General features: G+C 33.7%; 1 protein-coding gene across 10 annotated transcripts in view; it reads right to left on the bottom strand.

Moving 5' to 3' along the window:
• The window catches only part of LOC121410846 (interaptin-like), a 113202-nt gene that overhangs the window by 27972 nt on the left and 57498 nt on the right, over nt 1–27732 (bottom strand). For 5 of the 10 annotated variants that reach the window (XM_041603169.1, XM_041603171.1, XM_041603172.1 and 2 more), the window contains 17 exons: nt 24687–24803; nt 23905–24024; nt 22996–23115; nt 19648–19947; nt 17196–17486; nt 13540–13786; nt 12701–13009; nt 8651–8711; nt 7903–8012; nt 7214–7321; nt 6302–6354; nt 5333–5529; nt 4926–4973; nt 3579–3795; nt 2769–2892; nt 1437–1513; nt 543–685 (listed from right to left, as the gene is read on the bottom strand). In XM_041603169.1, coding sequence (XP_041459103.1) covers nt 543–685; nt 1437–1513; nt 2769–2892; nt 3579–3795; nt 4926–4973; nt 5333–5529; nt 6302–6354; nt 7214–7321; nt 7903–8012; nt 8651–8711; nt 12701–13009; nt 13540–13786; nt 17196–17486; nt 19648–19947; nt 22996–23115; nt 23905–24024; nt 24687–24803 — 2642 coding nt within the window. The remainder of the gene's footprint in view (nt 1–542; nt 686–1436; nt 1514–2768; nt 2893–3578; nt 3796–4925; nt 4974–5332; nt 5530–6301; nt 6355–7213; nt 7322–7902; nt 8013–8650; nt 8712–12700; nt 13010–13539; nt 13787–17195; nt 17487–19647; nt 19948–22995; nt 23116–23904; nt 24025–24686; nt 24804–27732) is intronic. The other 5 variants (XM_041603176.1, XM_041603173.1, XM_041603174.1 and 2 more) reach the window with 5 other exon arrangements.

Below are 27732 nucleotides of genomic sequence, written 5' to 3'. Positions count from 1 at the left end.
CTAAGAAATTAATCTTTTGATTGCTATGGGAATTTCTTCTTAAAGCTAAAAGGTGGGTTCATGAATTATTAAATTACATTAAGCAGATCTTGTTTTGATTGTATAATACACATCAAGAAATTCTTATTTCAATGTATACACTGTACTTGTAAACTAGATGCAATCAAAATATTTTCTATACTTCATGATAGAGAAAATAAGAGAAAAAATACGATATAAAAAGGAAGAATGGCGTAAAGTTTACAAGATGAGTGGTTCAAGAAGAAATTTTAGAACAAGACAACTTGAATGCAATGCACTGAAACACATAACACAATGTAGCCCCAAACATTGCTAATCATTAAATGATTCTGGATGTCCTTTAATGAAATCACAAACATCATTTTTCAAACACAAAACTAAAAATTCAATACATATTGATCAAATTACATGTAGAACAAAAGGAAAATAAACAGGATTCTGCAAGATTAAGTCTATTTCCAAGATTTAATTCAGACTAAATTGTTTTGATTCAAATGTCGTTGAGTAAAGCTGGCACTTACCTTCCCTTCCATGATAGTATAGGTTTGATCATGAAGATACCAGACTCTTGTTCTAGATGAGTTAAAGTGTCCATGAGAAGATGAGCCAAACGATTTCTTTCTGCTGTCAAATTATCCATCTCTTCACCCCATCTCTGTGCTCTCTGTAAAGAATACAAACATTTGAAACACAAATCAACCTTCAATGAAGCTCATGTGTGGTGTTCTAATAGGTTAAATCACATTTGAGTCAAGACTAAACAAGTTTTTAGGCATTATTCAATGTTCATGACAAATATAATTTTCTGAATTATAATTTCATTGCAAAATTAACATCTGAACGATTTTCACGGGAGAATATTTGTGAATAAGCTGACAACAGTCATTCCACTAAAAAGGTTATCTTAGTTAGGGCTTAATAAATACTACGATAATACCAACCCATCACTTTTTACAACCAGGAGGAAGCAGATAAAATATCTATATTCTAAAAAGTAAACCTCTTCTAGTTTCATGAAGCTAATACTAAACATGGACCCTCATTTTATAAAGATGTTTTATTGCTTGTCTTCTTCATAATAATAAAAGGCACTTATATAGCGCCATCTATGTAGAAATAATCTATTCTGAGGTGCACAGTTATCATTATCATTCTTACCCCCGCTTTATCTCAAGCAGCCTTTCAGCACTTAAGATTGCTGTACTTAAAAAGAGTAGATTGATAGAGATGCCATCTCTCATATTTGAATATATGCATGGTTATCCTATATCAGCATTCATAGGTTAACTTATCCAAGAGCAGAATATACACTATGAAATATATCAAGGGAATATCTATTCACTGGGAATAATATGACATACATATCCATTACATGTAAAAAGAAGGCTCCTTTGATATTTTTGACAATTTCTAACCTTGCTTTGGAGCGTTTCCATCCTCTCTAAGAGTGTGTACACTTCTTGATCTATTGAGTTGCTACGTCTTACATCATCTGTAGAACAAATATCAAAATAAAGAGAAACATTAAAATTTACGACCAACTGAAATTAACACATTCCTAGAAATATTTAATTTTTCAAAAGCAGAATTGGGTTAAACAATATTAAAAATATTTTTTGTTTTCTAACATTGGTGACTCTAATCCTACTATTTTTCTCCTCCATTATTCTTCATTAAATCAGCATTCAGCTCATAAATATACATTTCATAACTTCACATCATTTAACATGTATAGAATTAAAATCTTGCCCATCACTTTAAATGATGTTTGATTTCTTCGTTCTACAGGAAGGTAATATGTTAAAGGGGAATTCCGCCTTGGCCATAAAATGGTGTGTTGGGAAGGAGAAAAATAAATTAAACAGAATGGTGAAAGTTTGAAAGAAATCGGACAAGCAATAAGAAAGTTATTGCTGTTTTAAAACTGAGATCACTAATACTATGTAGATTTCAAATTGGCAACTGGGTAAGTAAATTATGACAAGGGGCAAGGACAACTTTCCCATAGGCCATGTACTTTATTATCAGGGATTTGTGGTTTTCTCCTAAGTACCCATTCCCCTGGGGCTGTAATCTAAATATAACACAGATTGTATATTGTTTTATGTCCTCATTAAAGTAAAGTATAATTTGAAATAAAACTTTTGGGGAAAATGACAATTTAGCCATAATGTGCATTGGAGTACATGGAAGAGTAGTCCTTGCCTTACATCACTATGACATCCCATATGTGGCCAGTTTGAAGTCTCCATGGGTATAGTGATTACCAATATTTACAACTTTAAAAAATTCTTAACTTTCTTGGTGTTTGTCCAATATTGTTCAAACTTTCAGCTATCAACTTGTCTGATTTTTCTTTTCCTTATAAAATCAAGTTTTTATTTGGGTTGGATTCCCCTTTAACATCCATCCATAAAAAAGTTTCTTATTTTCAAAAGATAATTTGATTATGATTAATGAAAAGATATATGAAGTAATTACAGTGCATTTATATGCAAACTTATACAAGATTCCAATCTCTTTTCCATCTCGTTATCATACATGCTTTTTCATTCAAACCAATTGTCACATACACAATGATTTCAAAAGTGGTGAAGGGAATTACGGTAAGACATAATAAAATACTGAATAATTTTTCTAATTATAGAGAGAACGGCTGGTTTGTACTAGATTTTTTAAGTTAGAAAATCTAAGAGGATAAGGCTTGGTACATGAATGGTAAAAAAAAGTCATGGTCAATGAGTTACCTTCAATTTTTTTCATCTCTGTATGATGTGAGTATTTCCGAACAATATGAACAAGCCTCTTTGCAGGCAGAACGGTGTACTGTTCCATTGCTCTTACTGCTTCATTATACTGCTCTGCTGACACCTGTTTGGAGAAATGATAACAATCTTTATTATCATCAATCTTAATGGTCATGATGGGGTGTCCTGACTATCATTCAAGTGCAACAAACAAAAAATTATATGCTGTATTTCTGCTCAAAGTCTACAAGTATTGCAATTTTGACCAGATAATCTGCTACAGTAATGAATAGTGAATAAATAAAATAAATTTTTGCAAAGTATCTTCACTCTTCTTCATATCTGCATTACACTCTTGAATTTAGAGTTTGGATGTGTATGAAAAACTACTTATTATTTTTTTTTCTTTTTGAATAATTTTTAAAATTCTGTTGCTCCGGGATAGAAAAAGAAAAATGCCATATGTTTTTTCTCCAAGATGAATAATGATACAAACAAAAAAAAGCATTTATAGCAACTTCTATCTTCTGCTCCTTTCAGCAAAACCCAGCAACAACTTTAGAACATGGTCAATAATGGGAATTATATTTCAGTATCATCCAACATGCAAATCAAGCATTGCAATAGTGATATACAAATTTGGAGAGATTTACCAAAATAAAACCAGGTTTGAATTAACCGAAATTATCTATGGAGTGTAAGGGGGGGGGGGGGAGATGGGTTTTAAGATTAACTAAAGAGCGAAACTATTGCATGACACCCCTGGCATGTTTTAATTCCTCAAAATGAATTCAATAAGCATATTCTTACCTTTTGTGCACTGATCCCCCTCTTGAGGGCTCTTTGATTCCTCTCCGAATCTGACCTGGAGAATATAATAGTAGGCTCCACCTGGAGATCTCTGTTAGCCGTTGCTGTGGAGACCCTGGATGGTGAGGACATCGCTTTGCTTCCTCCTAAAGCTTGAAGTTCCTGCTGTAGATCCTGTATAGTGTTCTGCATCTCCATCATCATCACAGTGTTATTACTGCACACAAAAGTAATCACATGGGAACATCAATAAAAAAAAAGTACTTTGAAACGCATTCTATCTCATTTTGGGATTGTTAAAAAAAAAGTTAAACTGGAATGGGAGTTGCACTTGACATCCCAGTATATTGACATCAGTATGTTAATTCAAAACTCAGCTAAAAATATATTGATGTATTTATCAGAGATGCTAACTGATAGCTCAAAAAAATCCTGAAAACCCAGGCCGGGGTCCAGGGGCCCGACCAGGGCCCCTGGCGGGGTCAAGGGCGAAGCCCCCTGAAGCTGGAACGTTTTCTTATTCTTTAGAGGGCTGAAATCATTAATCTACAGTAGTACATAACAAATAATTAATGACATAATAAACTTCATATCATAGGCAAGAAAGGTGCTCAAAAACAAAAAAAAATCATGTAACCCGTACTCATTACGGTACGGGTTAACCTGCATGCTGCGGCCAATGGATGCGACTCGGGACGGGTGTATGTAGCAGCTGGGGTGCCCTTTTTCACTCACTGTACTCATCAACAAGACAATCCTATACTATTGAAAATCCATAAATCACAATTTCTATCAAAATGATGGATAGTTCACACATATGAATTGATGAATACGCACCAGAGATCACATATTTCATGGTAGCAAATAGGTTTTCAGCTGAAATCCCGCGGCAGACAACCAATCACTCACGCAGCAGCAGGCAATTGCAGCCACACCGGGCCGTGCTTCGAGCGGTTCTACCGGGCGATCGCCCGACTGGGATAGCGCTGACACCCGTATCCCTGCAGGGTATAGAGCGGCGTTTGCAACTGCTACAATGCATTGCTCGCGCGTACCGTGCAAGTACAGTACCAGCTAAACTTCATGCTGCGCACAACGCTAATAATTTTCCATCTGCGCAAATTGGCCATCCAAAATTGAAATTGCGCTCTCCGTAGCGAACTCCGTGACAAGTTTTGGAGGGGAAATTTTTACGGATTTCACTTTGACAATCGATTTTTTTTCCCGGAATATTTTTCAGCAAAGGAAAAAATACGGAATTCCGGAAAAATCCGGAAAATTAGCAACTCTGATTTATAAACATAAATTTCAAATACAATCAAATTAAATCAAGACAATTAAACTTACTTGAGTTTGTCTTCATAGTCCATCTGCTGTTTACTTGCCTCTTGTTTCCTAACATTTCAAGGAGATAACAAGATTGACTTTCAAATTCAAATATCCTTACAGAAACATGTACATTCCAAACATCAAGAGACAAGCAAAATGTGAACAAATACTGATCTATCTAAATTGGACTATTGTGTCATTACTGTACATGTTCAAAATTTCAAGGTAGTTGTTGTTAGAATATTGTAATGGGACAACTGCAGAAATGTTCACTTTCTGACATACAGGTACAGAGTGCATTTGCAAGGTGAATAAAAAACAAACAATAAAATAATTGCCAAAACACAATGAATTTCCAATTTTTAAGCAACATTATGAGATATTGTACATGCAACATGCTTTTGCAGGGTTAGTATTATACTCACAGTCTATCATAATTTTCCTGAATCTCTTTGATTCTCTCACTGGATTGAAAGGTCATATCAGTCATTTCCCTCTCCAGACCTTCCTGGACACCTTCTTGTATAGCTTCAGCTGCTGACTGCAGTTGGAACCCTAGACCTCCCATTCTTGACTTGCCAGTATCTGCTCTAGATACCATTAAGGATGATATTGCCGCTTCCTAGAAGATGGTAGGTATATAAAGGATGAGAGGATTGGGAAGGGTTATCAGTGGTGAGGTATAATACTGATTTGGGTGTGACTAATTCAAATCAGAGTGCTTTATTTGTACATCTCATCAAAATATACAATAGATATTGTCAAATGAATAAAAAAAACTTAATTATACACAGTAACATATAAACAAACAATAATACATAAAATAAAAATGGAATATACAAAAAACTTTGAAGGAAAATTAAAGTTGATATGAGGGATAAGCACAAATGATTCTGGGGTAAAGAATTACACAGGTTGTATCTAAAAATGTTACAAGTTAAGGAATGAAAACAAAATGTCAGCCATAACATTGTATCTAATGGAAAATTCTTCCCTTTCTCATGGCTTCAGTATTTGAAACTGAATGCTAGGATCAGAAGAGAAGTAATCACTTGAGATATAAATTAGGCCCCATGACCCTAAAATATCATCAGATCATTATCAATCTCATATGCATATATGAGCCATCCAAGATTGAACTTGTTCTATCATCTTCAATTATTGTGAGAAAGAATCCTTTACACCCATAAACTGACCTCTATAACCTTTGACCATGATTCCCCCAAATTAGGGCTCCAAGGCATAAAACCCCTACCAAGGATGTTAATCTGCTTATTTACCTAACATAAATTAAAATGAATAATTAATGTCCTGTTTATATTTTAACTAAATGATCAATTCAAAATAACAAAATGAAATGAATTGTTTCAACAATTGGTGAATACCATACTTACTGGTTCAGGTGTTGTCATGACTGTTCCAAAGACAGAGATGATCTCTTTGAGAACTATAAAGAGACACATGAATGCATGTATCAGCAACACTGAGATAGACGGACTGGAATCATCCAAAGTGATGAATAGTGAATCAGTACATAGTATATATCAAAGTTTGTGAGAATAAAGGAAATATAGTAAGCATATAAGGAATTCGACATAGGTCCAACACATCTTCTGTAGCAGGGTACAGTGTGATAGGTGCTGTGATAGTGCTATGATAGTTTTAATTTTAAACAAAAAAATACAAAATTGTGCATTTTCAATGTACATTCTTTATCAATAATCAAATAAAAGAACAAGGTAAACATACATTTCAATGATAATTAGGGCAATTCCATATGTGTCATACCGGACATTTTGACAACAATTTCTAGTCTCTTAGCTGAATGCTTGTGCAATAAATTTTAATTTTTCATCAGTGATAAATCTATAGGTGGCAGTCACATGAAAAACTAATAAACGACAAAAAAAGTGTTGTCACGGCTGAATTGAAGGTGAAAATGTTGTGTGTCATAAGGGACTCAGAAATGTCTCGTATGACACACAACGTTTTCACCTCTAATTTACCCATAAACAACATATTTTTGTTGGTTGTCATATTTTTACATGACTAGACCATAGTACTTTATTATTACCACAAAACAAATATAAGTTCCTAATTGTGTAGACAGCCGGTTGAAAAGTGTAACAAAAATGGCCAATTTTTCTAGGATGGAATTACCCATTAGCGCTAACCATAAACCCACTTTCACACAAGATCAAATACATGTATTATTTGTTGCTGTTTTATTGTGTCAAACTCATGTCACAATGAAATATCTGAAATTGGTTTCACATGATTACACATACATGTAAATATATACTTACAAGTTTCTACATTATATGTCATGTGTGAGACTTGACTTTGAACATTGCTATCCCGGTCAAACTGCAGTGTCTTGATTTCAGCTAACTGTTCTAATGCAGCTCCAAATTCTAAAACAAAACAAAAAAAGGAGGAATTTCTTGGAAATGCTGTCAAAATGTTAATTACAACAAATGTTAAAATCTTACAAGGTGGATCGAAAGGGGGTAATAGGACACAGTCACACATTTTTGTGGCACTTTACAATATATTCTGATAGTCATGATTACCCTCGCTCTACAGTTTGATTCCATTATGAGGGACAAATAGATTGTTTTTCTCTCTTTCCTCTGAAATTACAATCCCAGGTTTAATTTCAATCAATTTTGGTTGTTATATTTCAAGCACTCTAATGACAAGACTTACAGCAAAGAAGAACGTTGCTGTCATTTGTCAATCAAATAAATTAATACTGTACTGTCAGAAAATATCATATTGCTAATTATTATTATTATACATGTTGACAAACTATGAGAGACCATTAAACTCAGTAATAGAAGTGATTAACGCATGATCAGCAGTAGTAGACAAGATTTAAAGATAATATAAGAACACAAATAATAGGTGCTGAATGGCTCAAAGTACATGAGGTATAGTTATGTATCCATTATTGAATAGCAAACATATCACACAAGAAATGTTTTATCCTTACCTTTGTCATAGACAAGTTTCATGACGTTTTCCTTGAAGTCTGTGATATGTTGATATGTTTTCAGGTAATCCTGTACAACTGGATGATCAGCTATTGACTCTATGGATTGCCTGTATACACATCAAGGTCAGAAAACATCAATTGCAAACAAAATTCAGAACCCATATTTTGTAAAATCAACTGATTTTTTATTCTAAAGTTCTTAATTCAAAATTTGATAAATTGAAAGATCATATCATAGAAACCGTGTTGAGCGATTATGGGATTTCAGATGAGATGGAAAAGAGAAAAGTTAAAAGGTATAGAGAGTAGGGTATCTCAGATTTTTTTTTTCACTTTTTCAGCATGGAATAGGAAGAACATTTCTGAATATATTTTTGATCTACAGCTCCCTTTTTATACAATAACTGCAGTCATAAGATAAGTGATGGGAGGGCCGATATTAAGAAAAATAATGACATTACTAACAAAAACAATAAATCTGATTTAATGACGAAATCATAATTTTCATTAAGAATTAATCCAATTATATAATCGTCACTTCACTATTGCATAAGACTATTAAATATATTAGTCAATAATATTCACACTTGGATTTATGCTAACATTTTAGACACAAATTCATGGTTAAGGAATCTCAAGCATAATTGGTTTCAGTATAGTATTAGTACCATAGGGTAATATGAAATGCTAGAAACTTATTTTATTGAAAGCAGATGAAAATGAACTTAAAGAAAGAGATATTTACCTTGAAGATTTGCTGACTGTTGAATATGCAACGGGAGAGGTAGCCATATCCAGCTTATCAACTGAAAAGATAAAGTTATGAAAATAAATATAGTTCAACACTATATACAGCGCGTTCCAGAACAGAAGAAAAAAATGATGATCAATGATTTTCATGTATCATAGCTTAATCACAAATATAAATGACAAATAGCATATCACTATGAAGCTTTCAATCTCTTCTTTCATCTGATATACTTTATTTGACTGCTATAAAATCAAGGATGAGTGAGTAAAATTAAATTTGGAGAAAGGATACCAAAGAGTCATATGGCAGACGGCATCTGAATTTAAAAAAGAAACAAGCCTATAAGGTTCCAATGTTGAATAAGTCTGACTACAACCCCTTAATACGTCTTCATTAACAATGTCTCGACTCTTTTTTGCATCATAGGTTGCAAAGGATCTGGTGCACACTATAATTGGATTCTCATGAAAATTTTCAAATAATACAGTTTTGATATCTCTGGTGTGCAACTGCCTCTTTGCCTAGCCTATTTCTCCTCTGCATACGGCAATGAATTAGCATTTCAAACAAATATAAGTTGACAACAGGCCTCTTTACCACAGTTACTTTCATGAATTTTTCAGATATGTGTACTTTTAATGCATACATCAAGGTTATTTTTTAAAGAACTATTATATGCATATTTGTTGAAGAATAAGAAACATCTGTCCCACATAAACTTATAAGTATTAAAACATGGTGATGCTGCTAATGAAAAATGAAATTTCTCACTAACAAACTATAAACTTTACTAATAACTAAGCATCGGTTGATTAATATCTTAGATACTGAAATTTAAAGCTACCTTTACCTTAATTCTTAACCCTATATGATAGTTTACAACTACTATATTACCATGCAGGGTGCTACATAAATTTTTAGAAGCACTTTCAGTCAGGCAAGTAGAGTTGGAATATACTTGCCCCAAAATCTATTCCACTTGCCCCAAAAATCCTTGAAATAAAAAGTTTTACCTCTTCATAGGAAAGTTTTGCAGTTATTCAAACTATCGACCTTTTTCTCTCTTTTGACACGAACTGATATTGCATTTCTTTTTCCAAAGTGATTTTATCTTGCCATGACCAAAATTAGGGTCAATATCACATAATATCGACCCTAAATTTGGTCATTCTACTGTGAGAAATTTACTTGCCCATTTCGGGAACGCAGTTTTGGTCTTTACTTCAAAACACTTGCCCAACTCTAACTTTTACTTGTCCTGGGCAATCGGGCAAGTGCTTATGTTGCACCCTGCCATGAAACACAATGTATTATGTAAAGATCACAAGGTGTAATTCACAGTGCACACATCAATCTTTCAATTTATAGAAATCGATATAAAACAAAATTGTGAGTCAAGAAGTGAAGAACAACAAACTATTTCAAAATTAAGATCCTTCAAATGTTTTAAAACTCATTTAACATTGTCAGTAGTAAAATGACAAACTTGTGAAACTGACTTTTTAAGTGTCATATAATCAACTTTAATGTTTCAAACATGATTTTTTGAAAATTACTGTCTATTCATTTCTAAATAAGCAATGGCAATTTGGGTTATACTGGGGGAATTAAATGCTTGCCTTCTACATGTAGGTGTGCAAAATGCACAGCAATTTGGTCAATGCACCTGTGTGCAATGATATCATGTTTATTTCATATGTGATACACTATCTAAAGTCTACAGAATTAATGTATCTTATCCAAGTGGACACATAAAAACATCCAGCCTATTTTGACTCTTCATGGTTTATCATTTAACTCAATGTTTACAGGAAAGAAATAGGGCTATTCCACGGTTACTCACGTTACATTTGGAGACACCTTGACTCATACTTGGACCTGTAACTCCATTATTATTGATAGGAACTAAACATCTTCTTATCACAACAAAGTACAGAGTCTGACTATCCTTTGTATAAAAACAAAACTTGGGAAATTTTATTATGCTCCTGGCAAATCTTTGGAATGTGTCGGTTACTCACGTTACATGATTTGGACATGCATTAAATGAAAAGTCGACATAAGTGAAAAGTCTCCTCATGCAAGGCTTTTATGTAAGTTGATTATATCCATTTCAAAGAAGTATATTAGGGAGACAAAGTTTGTATATAATTAAAAAAATAAAGAACACATGGTTTTTACTTGGGGTGCAGATAATGTGGTTACTCACGTTACGGTTACTCACGTTACATTTTGTCCATGTATGGTTAACAACACACATGTCATTAAAAATTCAATAATGTGTGTAAAATTTATTGCTAGGAACATCAAAAAGAGATTTTATACCAAAAATTGGAACAATTGGAGCTTTATTAGGGTGTAGGAGGGAAAGTATGATTTCGCTTACTAATTATGCATAAATTAGCATAATCGCTTAGTACCAATTTGCATGAAATAAATTACTGTATAGTATTGTAGATTATGTCCAAGACAACCTGCACGCAAATTTTCGGCGTGATCGTGCAGCCAATGGCCGAGATCTCAAGAAGGGCCTGGGAGGCCCCCACCCCCCCCGGGCCATATCAACTCCCAAAATACCCCGGTCTAGATAGGGTTACAGGTATAAAGGGCATTCAATGTGTTGTTCGAACACTCTTCGAACACTCGGAAGTTTGGTTAATCAAAACCAAGCCTTACTAATGCACTCTCGCATTGTGAATACTTCTACTAATATTCATTTTTTGTGTGATTGTATGACTACTGATATTTTGATGAACAAAGAGTCACATCAAAGAGGTGTACCCTCATTTTGCTTTTAATTAATCAAAAATAACTTCACAACTCACCAAGAGACTTAAAACTTGACATCCCACAGAAAATGTTACCTAACTGAATAATTTTTACTGGTTACTGACATTACATGATGGTTACTCACGTTACAAAGTTACTCACGTTACAGTTTTTCTTCATCATTTTTATAAAAAAATTGTACTTTTTAATGATTTTGATAGTCATCACTGTGTCAAAGATTGTTTGAAGGAAGAGAATTTAAAATCCCACCAATTAACTGTGAAGAATTTTTCTCTCAGAAAACAAAGTCAGTTTTTCGGTTACTCACGTTACATCACCTCAACAGGTTGCAATATTCAGTTTTGAATGAGTACTACAAATTTACTTAAAAAGCTGTTGTGTATTTTAAGTAATTTGACCCTTCTAAACTTCAGAAATATATAAAGTGGTATGTAGTTGCAATAACAAAATGGTAATAAGGCATATTTCATTTTTCACTATTTTTCTTGTATTTTGGTACAAAATGGAAGACACAACTTTTGACTATTTTTTTCCAAAATATACATATGAAAATAAACTTTTTATTTCTTGTTCCTGAAACTATCATGTATGAAGGACTTAAAGTATTAAAAAATTCAAGAAAATATTGAATTTGAATTTTTAAGCTCATGTCCACCAACCTGTGGAATTGCCCAATAACATCCTGGTTTTACTTTTTTTTCTACTACCAACTACTTTTCAGGTATTGCTAAAGGGATAATTGGAATTTAGCTTTTTATGATTGCATTGTACACTTTTTCTTTTAAAACAAATAAATCCTTTCAACTAAAAGAAATACCTGATTTCCACTTGAAAATTAAAAAGCAAGTAAAATGAAACAAATATTCCCCTCTCTAAAGGAAATAATCAAAAAGTGGGTGCAAATTTTCTGAACTGTAGACCTGACAGAAGAATTGGTGTTTATGGAACTAGATTTAAATACATTTACTTAAATGTAAAGTTTTATCCATTACTCAAACATATTGGTCCAAAAAAATTTATGAGTCAAAATCCAATACTTCTTTGTGTCTGTATTAAACATTGAGCTATCACATCGAGTTGCAATACATCATTTAACTTTAGACAACTGTAAATACTAGCATGTTTTGCCACTGTTGGATATGGTCTAAAGAGGTACAAAATGTGTGTCTATTTGTTAATTATTCACAGCAAAGTTGGGTGCATCAAGAAAAGTTAGTTTGGTGATGTGTAACACAATGTGCGCTCTCATCGTACCATCAAAGAGCTTGGCGCTTGTGGCCGTCGCTATGAATCTAGGCAATGCTTCAGCCACTGCTTCTTCTTCGTCCGCAGAGTAACCCCCTTCTTCATCCGTCTCCAACATGGAGACACCACTTTCCGACACAGAGGGCGCCCTGCTGACGAGGTGTGAGCTGACACGCCCCTGATACCCTGCTGTACTCAACCTTGCTTGGCTCATCTGGTCCTGATGGCTTATAGCAGCACTCTGCTGCTCACGCTGAGGGTGGGGACGGGTGGAGCTCTCAGCTGAAGATTTTAGAACCTCACCTGGGTCTTCGTACTCTATTATTATCATATTTTGTATCCCATATAGTTGTATTAAATCCAGATTTGGTAAGCATGGAAAAGTAGGAGCGCAGATTGAACATTAGATTTAAGAATGATATATGAGCTCATTTTCTGCTGCAATCAAAAGCTTTCTTAATGGGCAGAATTCTCAAATGATATACATGTATATGGCAATTATTACAGAAGCTGTAAAAAGTATTGTATAAAATCCTGATCTTGAACCCCAAAATTAATGTGCAAACATGTCCATGTAAATGATGAACTAGGAAGAGACACATTTTTGTGTGATTTTACTTCACCAAAAATATCGTTTACCATCAAAAGCAAATCCATTTTAACTTCTACATTATATAAAATCAATGGCACATGCTCCTGTGACATTCACTCCAATTGGAATCAAAATCTCTATCAAGGTCGTAGCCCTTAACCCGAATAAGGTTTTAAGGAAAGGTTCATTGTTGCAGGAGTAAATGGCAGATCGATCATGTAGACTCAATACTTTGAAAGGTCTACCGCATACATACCTTCATCAGGGAACTGTATATCCCCTTGGGGTGTCAACACAGCCGATGAGTCCCTACTGGGGGCTTGATCCCGATAGCTGCCACTTTTAGCGCTGAGCAGTGAGCCATGCATGGACGTGGCCCGTGACCTTCGTTCCACTATCTCCTGTTTACGTTGCTCAAGCTGGGCACGGAACTTCTCATAAAGAGATTGCTGGCTGTGGTGACTGCTTGCAGATAGAGGGCGGTCTAACTCATCCTCCCCATCCTATAAGAGAGTATATCATAGAAGTATATCCATTTTATTTTTTTCTCTCATATTGTCTAGAAAGACAACTCATTTTATTGGTTTTGATTCATTACAAACCTGTCAATAGAATCCTGATTAACTGAATGATATATTTGTATATGAGCAGATTATACAAATAATTCAAATGATTCACTACCAAATATAGTCAAATTTATACAAAATAACTCAGTTCATATTTTCTTACATTTTCTTACCTCATGAGTGGACAAAGGGTTTCAATCAATTGTCAATGTCATTTTTCCTCTACTTCATCTTCAACATAATTAAGCTGAGAATCAATGCAATGAATAACACCAATTTTATATTTAAAACAGTCATCAATTGCATGAAATGAAAGGAGCAAATACATATACAAGGATTAAGCAACACTTATCACAATTTCCCTACAAGAAACAAATGACATACATTCAACAGCTCAATTGTTATGACTTATCAATGCAAAACATGTAGAGGTGTGCAGTCTATGTGTGTGTAAACATGCAACATCGTGTCAAACATTTATAAATGTACCATATACAAAAAAATACTCTACACCTGCAAAAGCTATTTTTGTTTGTATGCATGGATATTTACAGCACATAAAAGTTAGCATGATTGTCGAGCTCAAGACCAACAAAAGGTTACTAGGCAATATTTTATGTAATTGGCCCCCCCAAAAAAAAAAAACAGCAACAATAATTTTGGCATAGAATATTGATCTATCTGATAGAGTAAATTTTTTGCCCAATATGTACCTCCTACTGAAAGATAAAGTTGTCCAATACAGCCATAAATGATTCAACAGTTTTTCAGTTATTCTTTTAGACCACTGAGAGTTTTACATTGTACTCATAATTGGTACTTTGAATCTCTTCTGGGTATTCTACTATACTGATCAATTTCATTGTAGTTGTAGGGGTTTTCGTATAAAAAATTTGAAAAGTTATTTTAAAGCCTTTGATCTGTGTTATCAACTGCAGGAATACTAAAAAAAATATTTTGGGCAACTTTTTGTGAGTTTTGAGAGTGGGAGCCACATATATCAATGAAAAGGAAGCCTTTCCTTTCTCTTGCTGTTTTCTGTTTACTTGAGATTGTCATTTAAAATAACCTTAACAGAAAATCAATTGTCTTAATTTGAATTTTTTTAAATTTTATATAAAAAACTCACGAAGATATAATGTATAATAATGTATACTGCAGAATTTACAGATTAGTAGTGATGTGAGTGCACACATTAAATAGCAAGCATTCATAATTTTCTCCGAAAAGCTTGATGTGTTAAGAAGGCAAACATTAATACAATCAATGAAGACAAATAAATGAATGAACTTTTCAAATAAACAAAGCATACAAAATCTTCATGGGGGCCCAGTAAAATAAAGTGGAGTTCAGTGGAGAGGTATTACTACCCCATCCATAAGGTGGAAATAATCAGAAATTGTAATGAAATCAATGAAAATTCAGAAAGTTAAATTTGGAAACAATTCACAGAAGAAGCAAAGATGTTACAGAGATATATATATATATATATATATATAAAAAATATAAATTTCAAGCATTTTTATATACCTAATTCTTCTGCAAGTGAAATTAAAAATAAAAATCTGAAAGTGAACATGTAGTTCTATCTAAATAGGGTGTAGTACATGTACATTTGTTCTATTTCATAGTGAAGTTATATCTGAAAGAAACAGATAACATTTCTTTACATTTCAGTCACTGCGATGATCCCTCTCAGTCCTGGATTTGAACAAAAGTTCCGGAGTTTAAATAACATCTTCAATGAGGGGAAGAAAAAGGAATGCCAATAAAGTTAGTTAAATAATATGGGCAAGCCTTGATGGAGATAACATTTATTTCCTACATTAGATCTTCATTATCAACTAAGCTACAGGCGAGGTCAATTTGAGTCTAATGAAAACTTTATGGAAATGTAAAACCTTTGAAGGCAAGTCTTATTTCATTATCAGCTAGAAGAAATCTTGAACAAAATTTTGGGAAAACAAGAAGTAAGGTCTCTTGATAAAAAAATCTTGCATGGATGCATATTAATTCTGACAGGTTCAAATAATAGATTGGTGATCATAAAGTGCTAACTCAATGCAAGTTCATTTGCATTGTGGTTTGTAATATGCAAAATTAATTTTTGGACATTTAAAAACTAACTTTGGTTTTCTGCCAATGCGAAAAAAAATCTTGTACAGGATGCAGAAGACGTAAATTATGTGTAATGTGGCCATGACTTTTTTATTTATATGGACTTTCATTGAAACTGTTTGGATTCAACACATATAATTATGCAACATGGACTCTATGATTACTTTTTCTAAGGCTTTTTCTTTAAATTATTTTAATGGAAAAAAGGATGAAAAAGACAAAGAAGCTATTGAAACACAAATCCAGCTGAATCAGTGATTTCTTCTGGATTTAGCTTTGGAATCTTTGAAACTACATATTAAATTCAAAATTCAGAATGCTCTCTCAAACTTAAAGTATTTCAATTTATTTGACAATAAACAATTCACCTAATCATGACAGAATAAATTGATAAAACAAACGTTTATATTTATTTGGTGCTTATAACTGGACGTTTTCATTTATGTGAATGAACTCATTATTGATTTTCACTATCTAATGTAGTTATTAGCTAAATGAACTCAAATACTTGGATCTTATTGGCTGAAAGCAAATCTGTCGTTGAAATTCAGTGATGATATATATATATATATTTTTTAATCTCCTCAAATCTGAATTTAGTATGTAAACTGTACAGCAAAGCTTTTTTTCCCTTGTTTAAGCAATGAATACTAGAAAGGTGACATTGTCTTTGATTATTAAAGCAGATGGAGAAATGAGTCAGGTTATCAAGCAGAAGGTAAGTGGAATAATGGAAAGCATATTAGATAGTGTTTACCAAAAAAAAAATATGGCCCATATTCTAGCCTCCATTCTATCTTAAACTATGGTATAAAATCAGCCAAATGCAACATTGATAATTAACTGAAAGAGCTATTTATGAGAAAAATTGGAACTAAATATATCAAAACTGAATATTAAAGGTTTATTTCACACTCAAGATTTGATTTTTAAAAAAGCACAACAAAAATGGAAACATTTAGTAAAGCCAATATCAGACATAAATGGTTCCCCATGAGCTGACTTATACCATGGCAAACTAGGAGTTTAGAATATGGGACTCTATTTTGATTCGTATTGTCACAGATATTCCATCATGCAATACCCATTAATATGTTAAATTATTCTTTTTTGTCATCTGTTGATATAAGTATATGTTAAAGCAACAACTTTAGTTCCATCACCACTAGTAGAACATGCTAACTCAAGCGATTGTTAGCCAAAATGTAGAGATGATGACCACTCTTACCAAGCCACTGGCCAAGAGCTTTTCAAAATGATTGGCCAGTTGGATACCATCCATGTTATCTTCATCGTATTCATCATCATCCTCAAAATCAAGCTCTTCCATAACCTCATCTTCATTGTTATTATCCATGGCTATATTTTCAGTTGGCGATACTGGGTGTTTAATTTCAGACTCTTCCTTGGGTTTTGGTCGAGTACCAGCCTGTTGTCGCTGGCTGTTTGGTTTCTTAGCATGCTTTGGGGGTAACTTTCGCTGTGGAGTTTTCTGAGTTGCTCGAGATACTGGCTTCTTCTTAGGTTTTTATCAGGGATGAAAGAAAAAAGGTCCCACTTTGTTGAATTATTTATTTTCAAAAGTGACCTAACAATGTTGATTTTCTCACCTTAACATTTGCTTTTAAAGAGATGTTTTATCTTTTAAGGCCATCGCACACCTTACGACTGTTCGCGATCCGATTTTGGAACAAATCGCATTTTGCTCATTGAAAATGTGAATGGAACATATTTTATTTGAGGTTAAAAATAATTGAAGGAATACTAATATAACCATTTTGAAAGATTGCAAGCCTTTATTTTGGAGTAAAGGCGAAATTAGTTTCAAATCGTAGCCAACCGTACGACTGCTATGACGTCATTACGACTAGATTTTGAATTCGCTTTTATTCTAAGAAGGATGATAGCATAGTCACAGATTTGAGCATAGGTATGCGTACGATGATTTAGAACATTACACAGTAAGATATTCCAAGTCTCAATATTAGCATCAAATTTTAATACATTTTATTCTAAAATCGGGTTGCAGACCAATCATAAGGTGTGCGGTCGCCTTTAGATATTCACATTAAAGACTAACCACATACTTATTTGTTTTTACATTCAAGTAAAAGTAAAAAAAAGCAGAACAATATTACTAAATGTGTACAGCAAACATATCATACCAACCAAAACTAACAGTAGAATATGGCCAAGATATTACCTTTGTTTAAAACCAATACTTATATTAAATTACACTGCATGGTTTTGAAATAAGATTTCCTTTGTAATAAAACAACAATCTATACGTAAGAGTTGAAACATGATTTTTTTCAGTATATTATTCAGAAAATACATATGGCAAATCAAACTCAGAATTATGTTAACACTAGATATCTATCTCTTTACAGATTATAATAATTTTCGGTTTCAGGAAAAGAGAATTTTAAACAAGTTTCTTTGAATCATCTTGAATTTCAATATCTTATCCTAAAAAGCAAACAGAAATTCAAGAACCTCATGTAAAGCAAAATACTTATCAAAAGCAGGCAAATACTCTGGTATCCTTTATGCAAAGGTTACTGCATGTAGGATAAAAGAATAAATACGGCAAAAGAAAATAGTGAGAGAATTTATAGAGAAAAGTCCATAGAGAATTCATTAAAAAAAAGGCGAAGATATTTTGGTTTAGTTCAAAAGCAACAAAACCAGGATATCTAGAATTAGCCGACGGATTTTGAAAATGGTCACACCTGAATATCTGGTCAAAGCACCTACATTATTATCAAAGAAGAATATTTCGCAAGGAAGCATTAGACACATTATAAACAAACATGTACTTGCAGGTGACACTAAAAAACACAGGTTTCAACCATTTCAGCAAGAAGTATTCTTTTAACAGGTTACAAGCAAAGCAAGTACTTAAAATCTCTCTTTCCAGAAGATTTTAATAAGCAGATGTTAGCAAAGACACAACATGTAATGAAAATTATTAATTATTCCCCTCTTTTCATCAACAGCTTGTCTGGCAATATGAAGATTCATGCATGGGAGAGGAAGGGGGGGGGGGCAGGAAGCATCTTCTCATTAATTTCAAATTCAATTTTTCAATAACAAATTTGCCCTTAGTGTGAAGAATCCAGCAACTTCAACAGAAGAGAAAAAGGCAGAGAAAAACATCTACAAGATGCTCCATGAAATGTTGCCCTAAAGAATTTCTTTTCTGAATTCCTTAAATCAATCAACACTTTGCTGTCCACAACCAAATCCAAATCATGTCAAACCATGAATGTTAAAGAGGAAGGTTTATGTGAAAAGCCTACATGACTGATGCACCTCTGACTCCAACTTGTCTACTTTAAAGAGAATATTGTTACTGTGATACTCGTATACAAAGACCATAACAAAGGGATTTTGATTGAAACTAGTGGTTATTTTTTTATAGGGTCCTATGATACATGTTTCAATGGGGATTCAAGGGAGACCAAGCTTGATACAGGACGTCCATCTTCAAGTATACGAGCGGTTGCTGGGGGAGGTTTGACAAAGACACATAAATTAGAAATTCAGCAAGCAAGCAATCACTTTCACAATTAAACCAACATTTTTTAGACCAATTGCAATACAAAGGGATGCTGTTGGTTAGTATTGGTAGCATCTGGGGACATATTTGCTTTCACATTGGCGACACTCTCGCTCACCACTGAGATACCGCTTTCTATGGATGGTTCAACCATTAGGAAATCATCCAGAGGAAGTGGTGGAATACTAGGAACATTTCCCTCTCCATCATCTATTCTCCCCGCGGAACCTGCTGACTCCAAGATACCACCACCCACCCCTACATCATCGGCAACTTCAGAGGTAACCTTGAGAAGTGCTTGTTGGAGTTTGTGATTGCCTTCGGTGGCAGCCGCCAGCTCCTCCTGCAAAATGGTGGGCATCTTTCTCAATCGGCCGGTGGATTGGAGCTTCATGAACAGCTCCATGTGTTCTGGGTTCTATGGTGGATATTGTACAAGTATGCATTTATACATGAAAGTTGTCAAATTGTCAGATTGTTGTCAAAAGGTCAGAGATTATGAAAGAGAGGAAGAGATGGTATAATATACTTAAAACCACCATATAATGTTTAATGAGGCCTATATGGAAAACAAACTTTTATAAAAGGACAAAATTGAAAAAAAAATCCTATGTACGTACATTATGCAACTCAAAGATAAAATACATACACTCCTCTTTACATGAATGAAGCTTCAAGTTACATTTCACATCCATCTGCTTATCATCTATGGATATTAAAAAAAAACTATATAATGATAAAAGATATGCTGTACAGAAAAATATGCTGTACAAAAACATATCCATTATACTTGAAAAAATTGAAAATTAGAAATACAATAAAAATTGTCATGATACCTTGTCAAGAAAAATGTATTCTTTCACGCATTTCATTTTTACAGCACTTCAAACGTAAGCATTCTGAACACCATTTTATCTTAGTAATTTAAGCCACATCAGCAAAAAAACAAAAGAAAACATATAACTACTCTCTACTTTCAAAATCTACATGCTTCAGAAAATGAGCATTCTTCCAGCTTATTTTGGAAAACAAACTTGAACTAAATACGGAAAGAAAAGGTATAAATTTTGTCCACTTCTGTGTTTCAAAATTATGTACAGGCCAGAAAGATTAGGCTAAAATGAGAAGGCTATCACGTTAACTAGGTATCCATTGTTCTTTCTGTTCACTACATCATTTAGCTTGTTTTCACAACCTTGATGTAGATAATGAATCTGCAATTTACAAACAATGTAAGGATATAAATTTATTAACAGCAGGCCAGCTCTTCTTGCATTTTAAATCTACAATGGGTTTCGACCAGGAGACATTTCACCAATATTTGTCATCTGACACGTTGTATGGACAGAAATCTTTCTTTGATATTGACTGGCCGAGGTATCTGGCTGTTACTTTTCAGATAAAACATTTGAAATGCCAATTCATGCAGCGTCTTGATATATCTTGCTGAAGATCTCCCAGAGGCATGGTTTCTTTGATAGAAGCAACTCCAATCATCCCACACATGTACAAGTAGTTTTCAAATTTAATGTTAAGGTTGCAAAATCAGTTAAAATGAGAGCTGTTTAAATGCAGCAGACATACATGTATGTACAGGCGTATTTTTTGAAACTATGTTGCTGAATGCTCTGCATGTTGCTGAGCAAAAAAAAAAAAGAAAAGAAAAAAAAAGAAATTGGCAGAATTAATGCATTATTAGGACTCTGATAACATGGATACCAGATTAAGGTAAGGTTTCAAATTTGTTGGTGTATCCCAGCTGATCTTTCCCTAGAAAGCAAATGATGGGTGCAGTGCATGCTCAAAATAACTTCTCATTTGTAAAAACATTAACACAGCAAAATTAGTAGTACACTCAACAGTTCAACAGTTTATCCATCTCTCAGTGCTGTATGTCAAAATATTAATTCATTTATGTACTGTACTTCTCTATGTCATGAACATAAAAACAAGGTATAGAAATCACTTTAAAAAATACATTTTACATCGAATAAAATTGAAAACACCTATACATTGTACAAAAACACTGTTGCAGATATGGACTGCATGTACATATTTACTGGCCGTCTGAAAAGCTATTTCAATGGATGACCTTGGATGACACTGCTGGAACAAGACAAATTTACAAGGACAAGAGCAGTCACTTGACAAAATGAACCTCACAAAGTCAAATGTTATGAGAGCACCCAAAGACACACAACAACTGCAGATTTTATGAATGTTATATCAGCCAAACTTGGTGTTTGCTCTTACCAAACGCGACTGAATCCTAGATGTCTGCTGTTCTTGTTCTACCATGATCAATGTGTCCATCTGAGTATTTTGGTCTGCCATTTCTGGAGCCTCATCCTCCTGGTCTTTCTTATCTTCTTCAAACTTTTCTTCTTCCTTTTGTTCTTTTACCTCAGTCTCCTCTTCAAGAACATCATTTTCATTTTCTTTTTCAATTTCATCTTTTTCTCCTGCTAGTTCCGATTCTTCCTTCTTTTCTTCCTCTTCCTTTTCAACCTCTTCAGGCTGATGAAGCATGTGAATGCAATCATTTTTTTTTAGAAGCAATGTGACATGGCTCTCATGACATTGATGGAAAATATGGTACCATTCTAATTTTTTGTTACATGAACATGATGCAAATGATGCTAATTGCAGTTTTCTATGGTTAAACATACTTTTTGTCAACCATCTATCTAGAACTACTAATACACTGTACCTTATTTTCACCAATGTCAATAACATGCTATGGATTTAAAATAGATTGAATGACATGATACATATTTCCTATAAGACAATTTTGGTTTATTTTCAATATACAGTTACATGCAATCTACATCATACAAAAACATACCAGAATGAATGATTTTGTTACTGTTGCAATAGTTGCAATGCTAAATATTCAAAATTCCGAAATGATCTATCTCTAAGTGTCTACTTGAAATACATTCGAGAAACAAACAACAGGGCAAAATATCTGTGGTGCCTTTTTGACCTAGAGAAATGAAAAAACTGATACAATACTAACATGGATTGCAGAATAAATTGCATTATCCAAAGAAATATCATTATTATTTGGTTTCTTTCAAACTGATGCCAAATGATATGAGCTAAAGACAGGGCTCAACCATGATATATACCTGTAATTTCTATACAAGATATTCTCATATGAAACACATGGGTAAGGTTTTAAAAAAGACAAACTGCAAAGTAGATATTATATTTTATACAAAAAGAATTCATTTGATACGGCATTGTCTTTCTGCTTCATATTTTGCAGAGATAATCCTGATTTTGTACAGGGTGGGGAGTTCAACTGTGTTGAAATTTAATGATTTATATGATTCCTTCACTTCTTTAAATGAGCCATACTATCAAAGTGAACATTTTCATGAGGGCCAACTCATGAAATTTACAAAAATACCACAACTACTAAAATGATACAGTATAAATATCTGCAGTAAAGTGAACCTACCTTCTCTTCCTTGATGGGTTTTACCATTTCCATCGGGTTGAATTCACCAAGGTACTTAGCTCTCTGTTCAGGTGTGAGAGTCTTTAGGGCTTTCTGCTCCTGTTTGATGGCATTCTTGGTCTGTGAGAGAATAATAATTAGAGAAAGTGAAAGGATTAGAGAAAGGGAAAGCCAGGTGTTATGCGGTTTATGTCTTCTACCACTCTTTACAGCATCATGTCTGTCGAGAAAGAATTGAAGGAGTAAGGTTGAGAAACTGGGACAAAGGTAAACGAGAGTGAGAGGAATAGGATCCGTTGGTTCAGGATAAAGGTTCTTCTCCTTGTTTATTATATTCTTTGTCTATGAAAAATATAATTCTGTTACGTAAATTAATCTGACACAGGAAAGCTTCTGGGTCTATTGCTGCTCAGCTTTAAGGGGCAATTCTGTCCCAACATACAGTTGATTTTGATAAAAAAGATGATTTCCTATCTAATGCCATTTGCATATTTGGGTAAATGTATCATGTTCTATGTATTATTATGAATGCGTATTTGGGCCAACCAAACAACCCTAATGACATTTTTTGTGGTGTCCCATTCTTCTCAATCTGCATATTCTTCTGTATATCTAACCACCAATAAAGTCACCCTGTATAACACAGACTCAACAAATAATTAAACTCCTTTTAGAGATCATTCTTGATATAAAGTTGCTAGTTACTCACTACAGAAAATTAGAAAAAAGTTCATCTTCAAGGACTTCCATAAGTAGGAGACATTTTCATGCATGATTACTTCCATAGCACCCGCTATTCAGCATAAAAACAATATCGCAAGATTAAGAGAGACTCTTTGAATGAATTGCATTTAATGTACAAAAATATGAATTTGTGGTCATAAAAAGCAACTAATCAATAATACATACGGTTTCTTCATGTTCTTTAACAAAGCTTTCTAGCTGGGCAACTGCACTATCTGCTTCCTTCTCAGCCTCCCTCTCTGCTTCCCGTGCTGCATCTACTTGGTGAACGAGGGTGTTTCGCTCCTGGCAAAAATCAAAATTAAGAAAAAATTTCAGAAGTACATGTATACATTATAATATTGTATACACCAGTAGTAAAATCCACATGAGTCAACCTCCTAATAATCACCCATGTTAATATAATTCTGTGGTCCAGACAATACACAATGTATAATTTGCCTATTCTAAGTCAAATTTCACCAATAAAGCACAAAAGTTTCTGTGGTTCTAAGAAATTTGACTAAATTACTATATTGTATAAGGTAGTTCAATTTTGAGAACCATTATTTGATCCCATGTATCACTTTTGACACTTTTCAGAGTAGTTTCATTCTTTTGACTTGACATTATTATTTTGTGTTTAATGTATAAAGAATTATAATGATGCCTTGATATTCATCATATGTGTAATTATATCATTGTTAACATGCTAGACTAACATGCAATTCTTCAATGTTGGTGAATTCTTAAAACAAATAAGTGATTAAAGAAATTTGATGTTGCTAAGAATCTTTAAAGAGGTTGGATCATAAATAGGGAGAACAGAAACATGACACTTAGTAGTTGCCGTTTTGCTTTGTTTTGTTTTTTGGCAGTTGCTCCTGCCGTGATTTTGCAGACATTGAAGAGTGGTATACCATCTGACAACAATCGGGTGAAAGATTAGAATTCAATCCAATACAAACCTTGTCCCATTTCTCTTCCTTGACTTGGATGTGATTACGGAGTTGTTTGATTTTCTTGTGGTTGTCTTCTTGGTTGGTTTTGATCTTTTCCTGAAGGCCTTGGACTATGAATAGGGCCTGGAATACATCATTACAAAGTGAGAAGAGTGTTATTATGGAGCGTTGTGGATTAGTCTTCGGACTTTGAAACAGAGGGTCGTGGGTTTGAATCCTAGCCATGGCGTAATTTCCTTCGGCAAGAAATTTATTCACATTGTGCTGCACTCAACCCAGGTGAGGTAAATGGGTACCTGGCAGGAATTTATTCCTTGAAACGCCACCGCGCTGTAAAAAGGCTGCGGGGCTAAAGCCAGGGTATTAATATCCAATAAAGCGCATAGGGACGCATTTGACAGTGATATGCGCTATACAGTGCGTATAAAAAAAAGGGACAGATTTTAAAAGATTTTAAACACGGAATGTTTTTGTCTGGGGTTAAAAAGGAGGCTTGCGCCCAAATGGCATAAAATGATAAATATGATGGTCGGACTTCTTGCTAATCAGCAGACTTTCTCTTAATCTTTTCATTATCTTTGCCATAATTTTCAAATTATGCGGTCGAAATTCATTTCCAGATGTACTTATTTGCTCGAATAGTTCAGTTAGTTTTCCTTTTAAATATGTTCTCTGTTAGCTTTTGATATTCCTTCTTTAGGCAAGAACATTTTTTTTAACCAAAGTATGGGAGAGCACGTTTTTTTTTTCAAATCCTTTCATTGTGTGCTACAAAGGTTATGGTGCCTTTGAAGAGTGGCATACTGATGGGTGGGGGCGCGGGGTGCCCCCCCCCCAAATAAAAAAATCATGACCAAGAAAAAAGTGGAATGGAAAATAACAGAAAACATAGAAAGTGAAATATGATATCATTTTCTGAATATTGTCAAAATTACACAATTTCAATTTCTAATTAAAAAGTGGAAATTTTGCTTGCTCGCTTCACAACTTTTTAATACATTTTACCAGATCTGCCATATCTTGCTCCGTCAAACTTGACTCAATACACCATTGCCATTGAAAGAAATGAATCCTTTCCTGTTTGTCCTGTCAAGCACATAATTAAACTTGGTGAAGGATTCAATAACCCCTTGAAAATAGGATTCATGTCTTTTGTAGGTACCATAACATAATTTGTTTCACATAATAATTTTAAAGGTACATGTACCATAACATAATTGTTTCACATAATAAAAGGATTTGAATAATTACAAATTCTCCCAATTAATAATGCAAATCTTCTTACTTGGGTTGACAAAAACTCTTCTTTACTTATTTATGAAGGAAAATTCTAAGGTAAAAGAAGTTTAAAAGAAAAACAATATAATTCAGGTGCATAAATAAATTTGTAAATGAAATTTGACAGCAAATTTTGAAAATTATGGCAAAGATAATGAAAAGATCAAGAGGAAATTTGCTGATTAGCCAAAAGTCTAATCATCAAATTTCTCATTTCTGGCATTTTGGCGCAAGCCTCTTTTTGAACCCCTGACAAAAAGTCCCGTGTTTGCTGAAGCATGAACAAAATTAAAATCATTTTGTAATAAACACAACAGTAATTGGTCCAAAAGTGTATTAGAATAAGTGATAATAAAGACCAAACAGTAATAAGGCACCTGATAAATGTCTGAACCCCTTACTGAAAGCCAAGACATGTATTAGTTAAGCATTCAACTACTTTTCTATTCTACAATAGATACATGTGGGCAATTCCATGGAAAATGTTCACTTTAGAGAAAAAAATGAAGTTTCAGATTTCACTCAAGCAGTCAAATTTTCTTAAAATGTAATCTATATAGTCTTAATTTCCAATAGAAAAATCGCAATATTGATAAAATTTTGTAGTTTTTTCCTTCATCAAAAAAATAGAATAGTATATTGCAAAATGTAAAAAATGTGGTTATTTTTATACAATTCATCTTTCCTGTCTCTACTAAAAGCAAACAAGGTCCCAGGGGTCTCTTTTAACTTTTGAATAGTTGATTAATGTTTAAATCAACAGAAAATAATCGTTAAATTTTATGCCATTCATCAATTCTACAGAAATCTGTCTTCAGATTTGTGTGATTTCTTTACCATTATCAGTGTCATGTCCGTTACGTTTTTCACTTAAAGTTTTCACAGCTTACAGAAAATTTGTCTAAAGGTACTGCAGATTCAGATTCTATGTTAGAATTAAACCCCCTACCATGTGTAGCAATCATTTTCCCTTACCACTTCTCATTTTCATAAAAATTGCGTAACGGACATGACAATTCGCGGAACGGACATGACGCCTTATATATGGCAAATGGTAGCATTTACAAAAACAAAATATTAGGCTCAGTGTCACAGACTGAGGTTAGTCTCAATTGTTTGAGGATAGCTGAATGTAATATTTCCTAGAATCTGCATGTCATTCAAGCTATTTTTAGAACTTGGTGAATGATGAAAGTTCAGCTCTTGTTCTGGTAGATTTTTCTGAGAATTAACGGTATGCCACATAATACTAGGATAAGATGCAGCTGGATCTGGCAACATACGATCACAATCTGCATCATTCGTGTTTGAACAAACATTTGATTATCCTAGGTTCTTGCACTGACAGTTTGGAGCATGATAAAACTCCAACTTGTGAATTCATGATCATTGATGATATTACTTCAAAGTATCTGACTTTCACCAACCTCTACATGTACATGTACTTCTTCAGTGATGGCATGGAAATTGGGCTCACATTTAAAAGCAAGTTTGTATTCGGATATCTGTGTTTCATGATTTAGCTCTATGAATCCATGAATCCATGAATCTACAGTGGCACTTCTTTGCAGTATCACAAAGCAAAAGGGCCATGGAAAGAATGTGGCGTGATCAATAAATTATGTCATCATAGTATTTTGGTCAGCCATAATCACGATTTGAATGATGTATCTTCAATTGTACACAAGCAGCGCGGACAATACAACAAAATTAGATAAAGCCACATTTGTCAGCAAGCAAGATTGTAAGATTTAGAACATCCAAGATTTGATGA

This window comes from Lytechinus variegatus, chromosome 3 (assembly GCF_018143015.1).
Source record: "Lytechinus variegatus isolate NC3 chromosome 3, Lvar_3.0, whole genome shotgun sequence".
NCBI classification, from domain to species: Eukaryota; Metazoa; Echinodermata; class Echinoidea; order Temnopleuroida; family Toxopneustidae; genus Lytechinus; species Lytechinus variegatus.
Note: the sequence above shows the minus strand (reverse complement) of the source record. Positions and strands in the feature narration are given on the sequence as shown.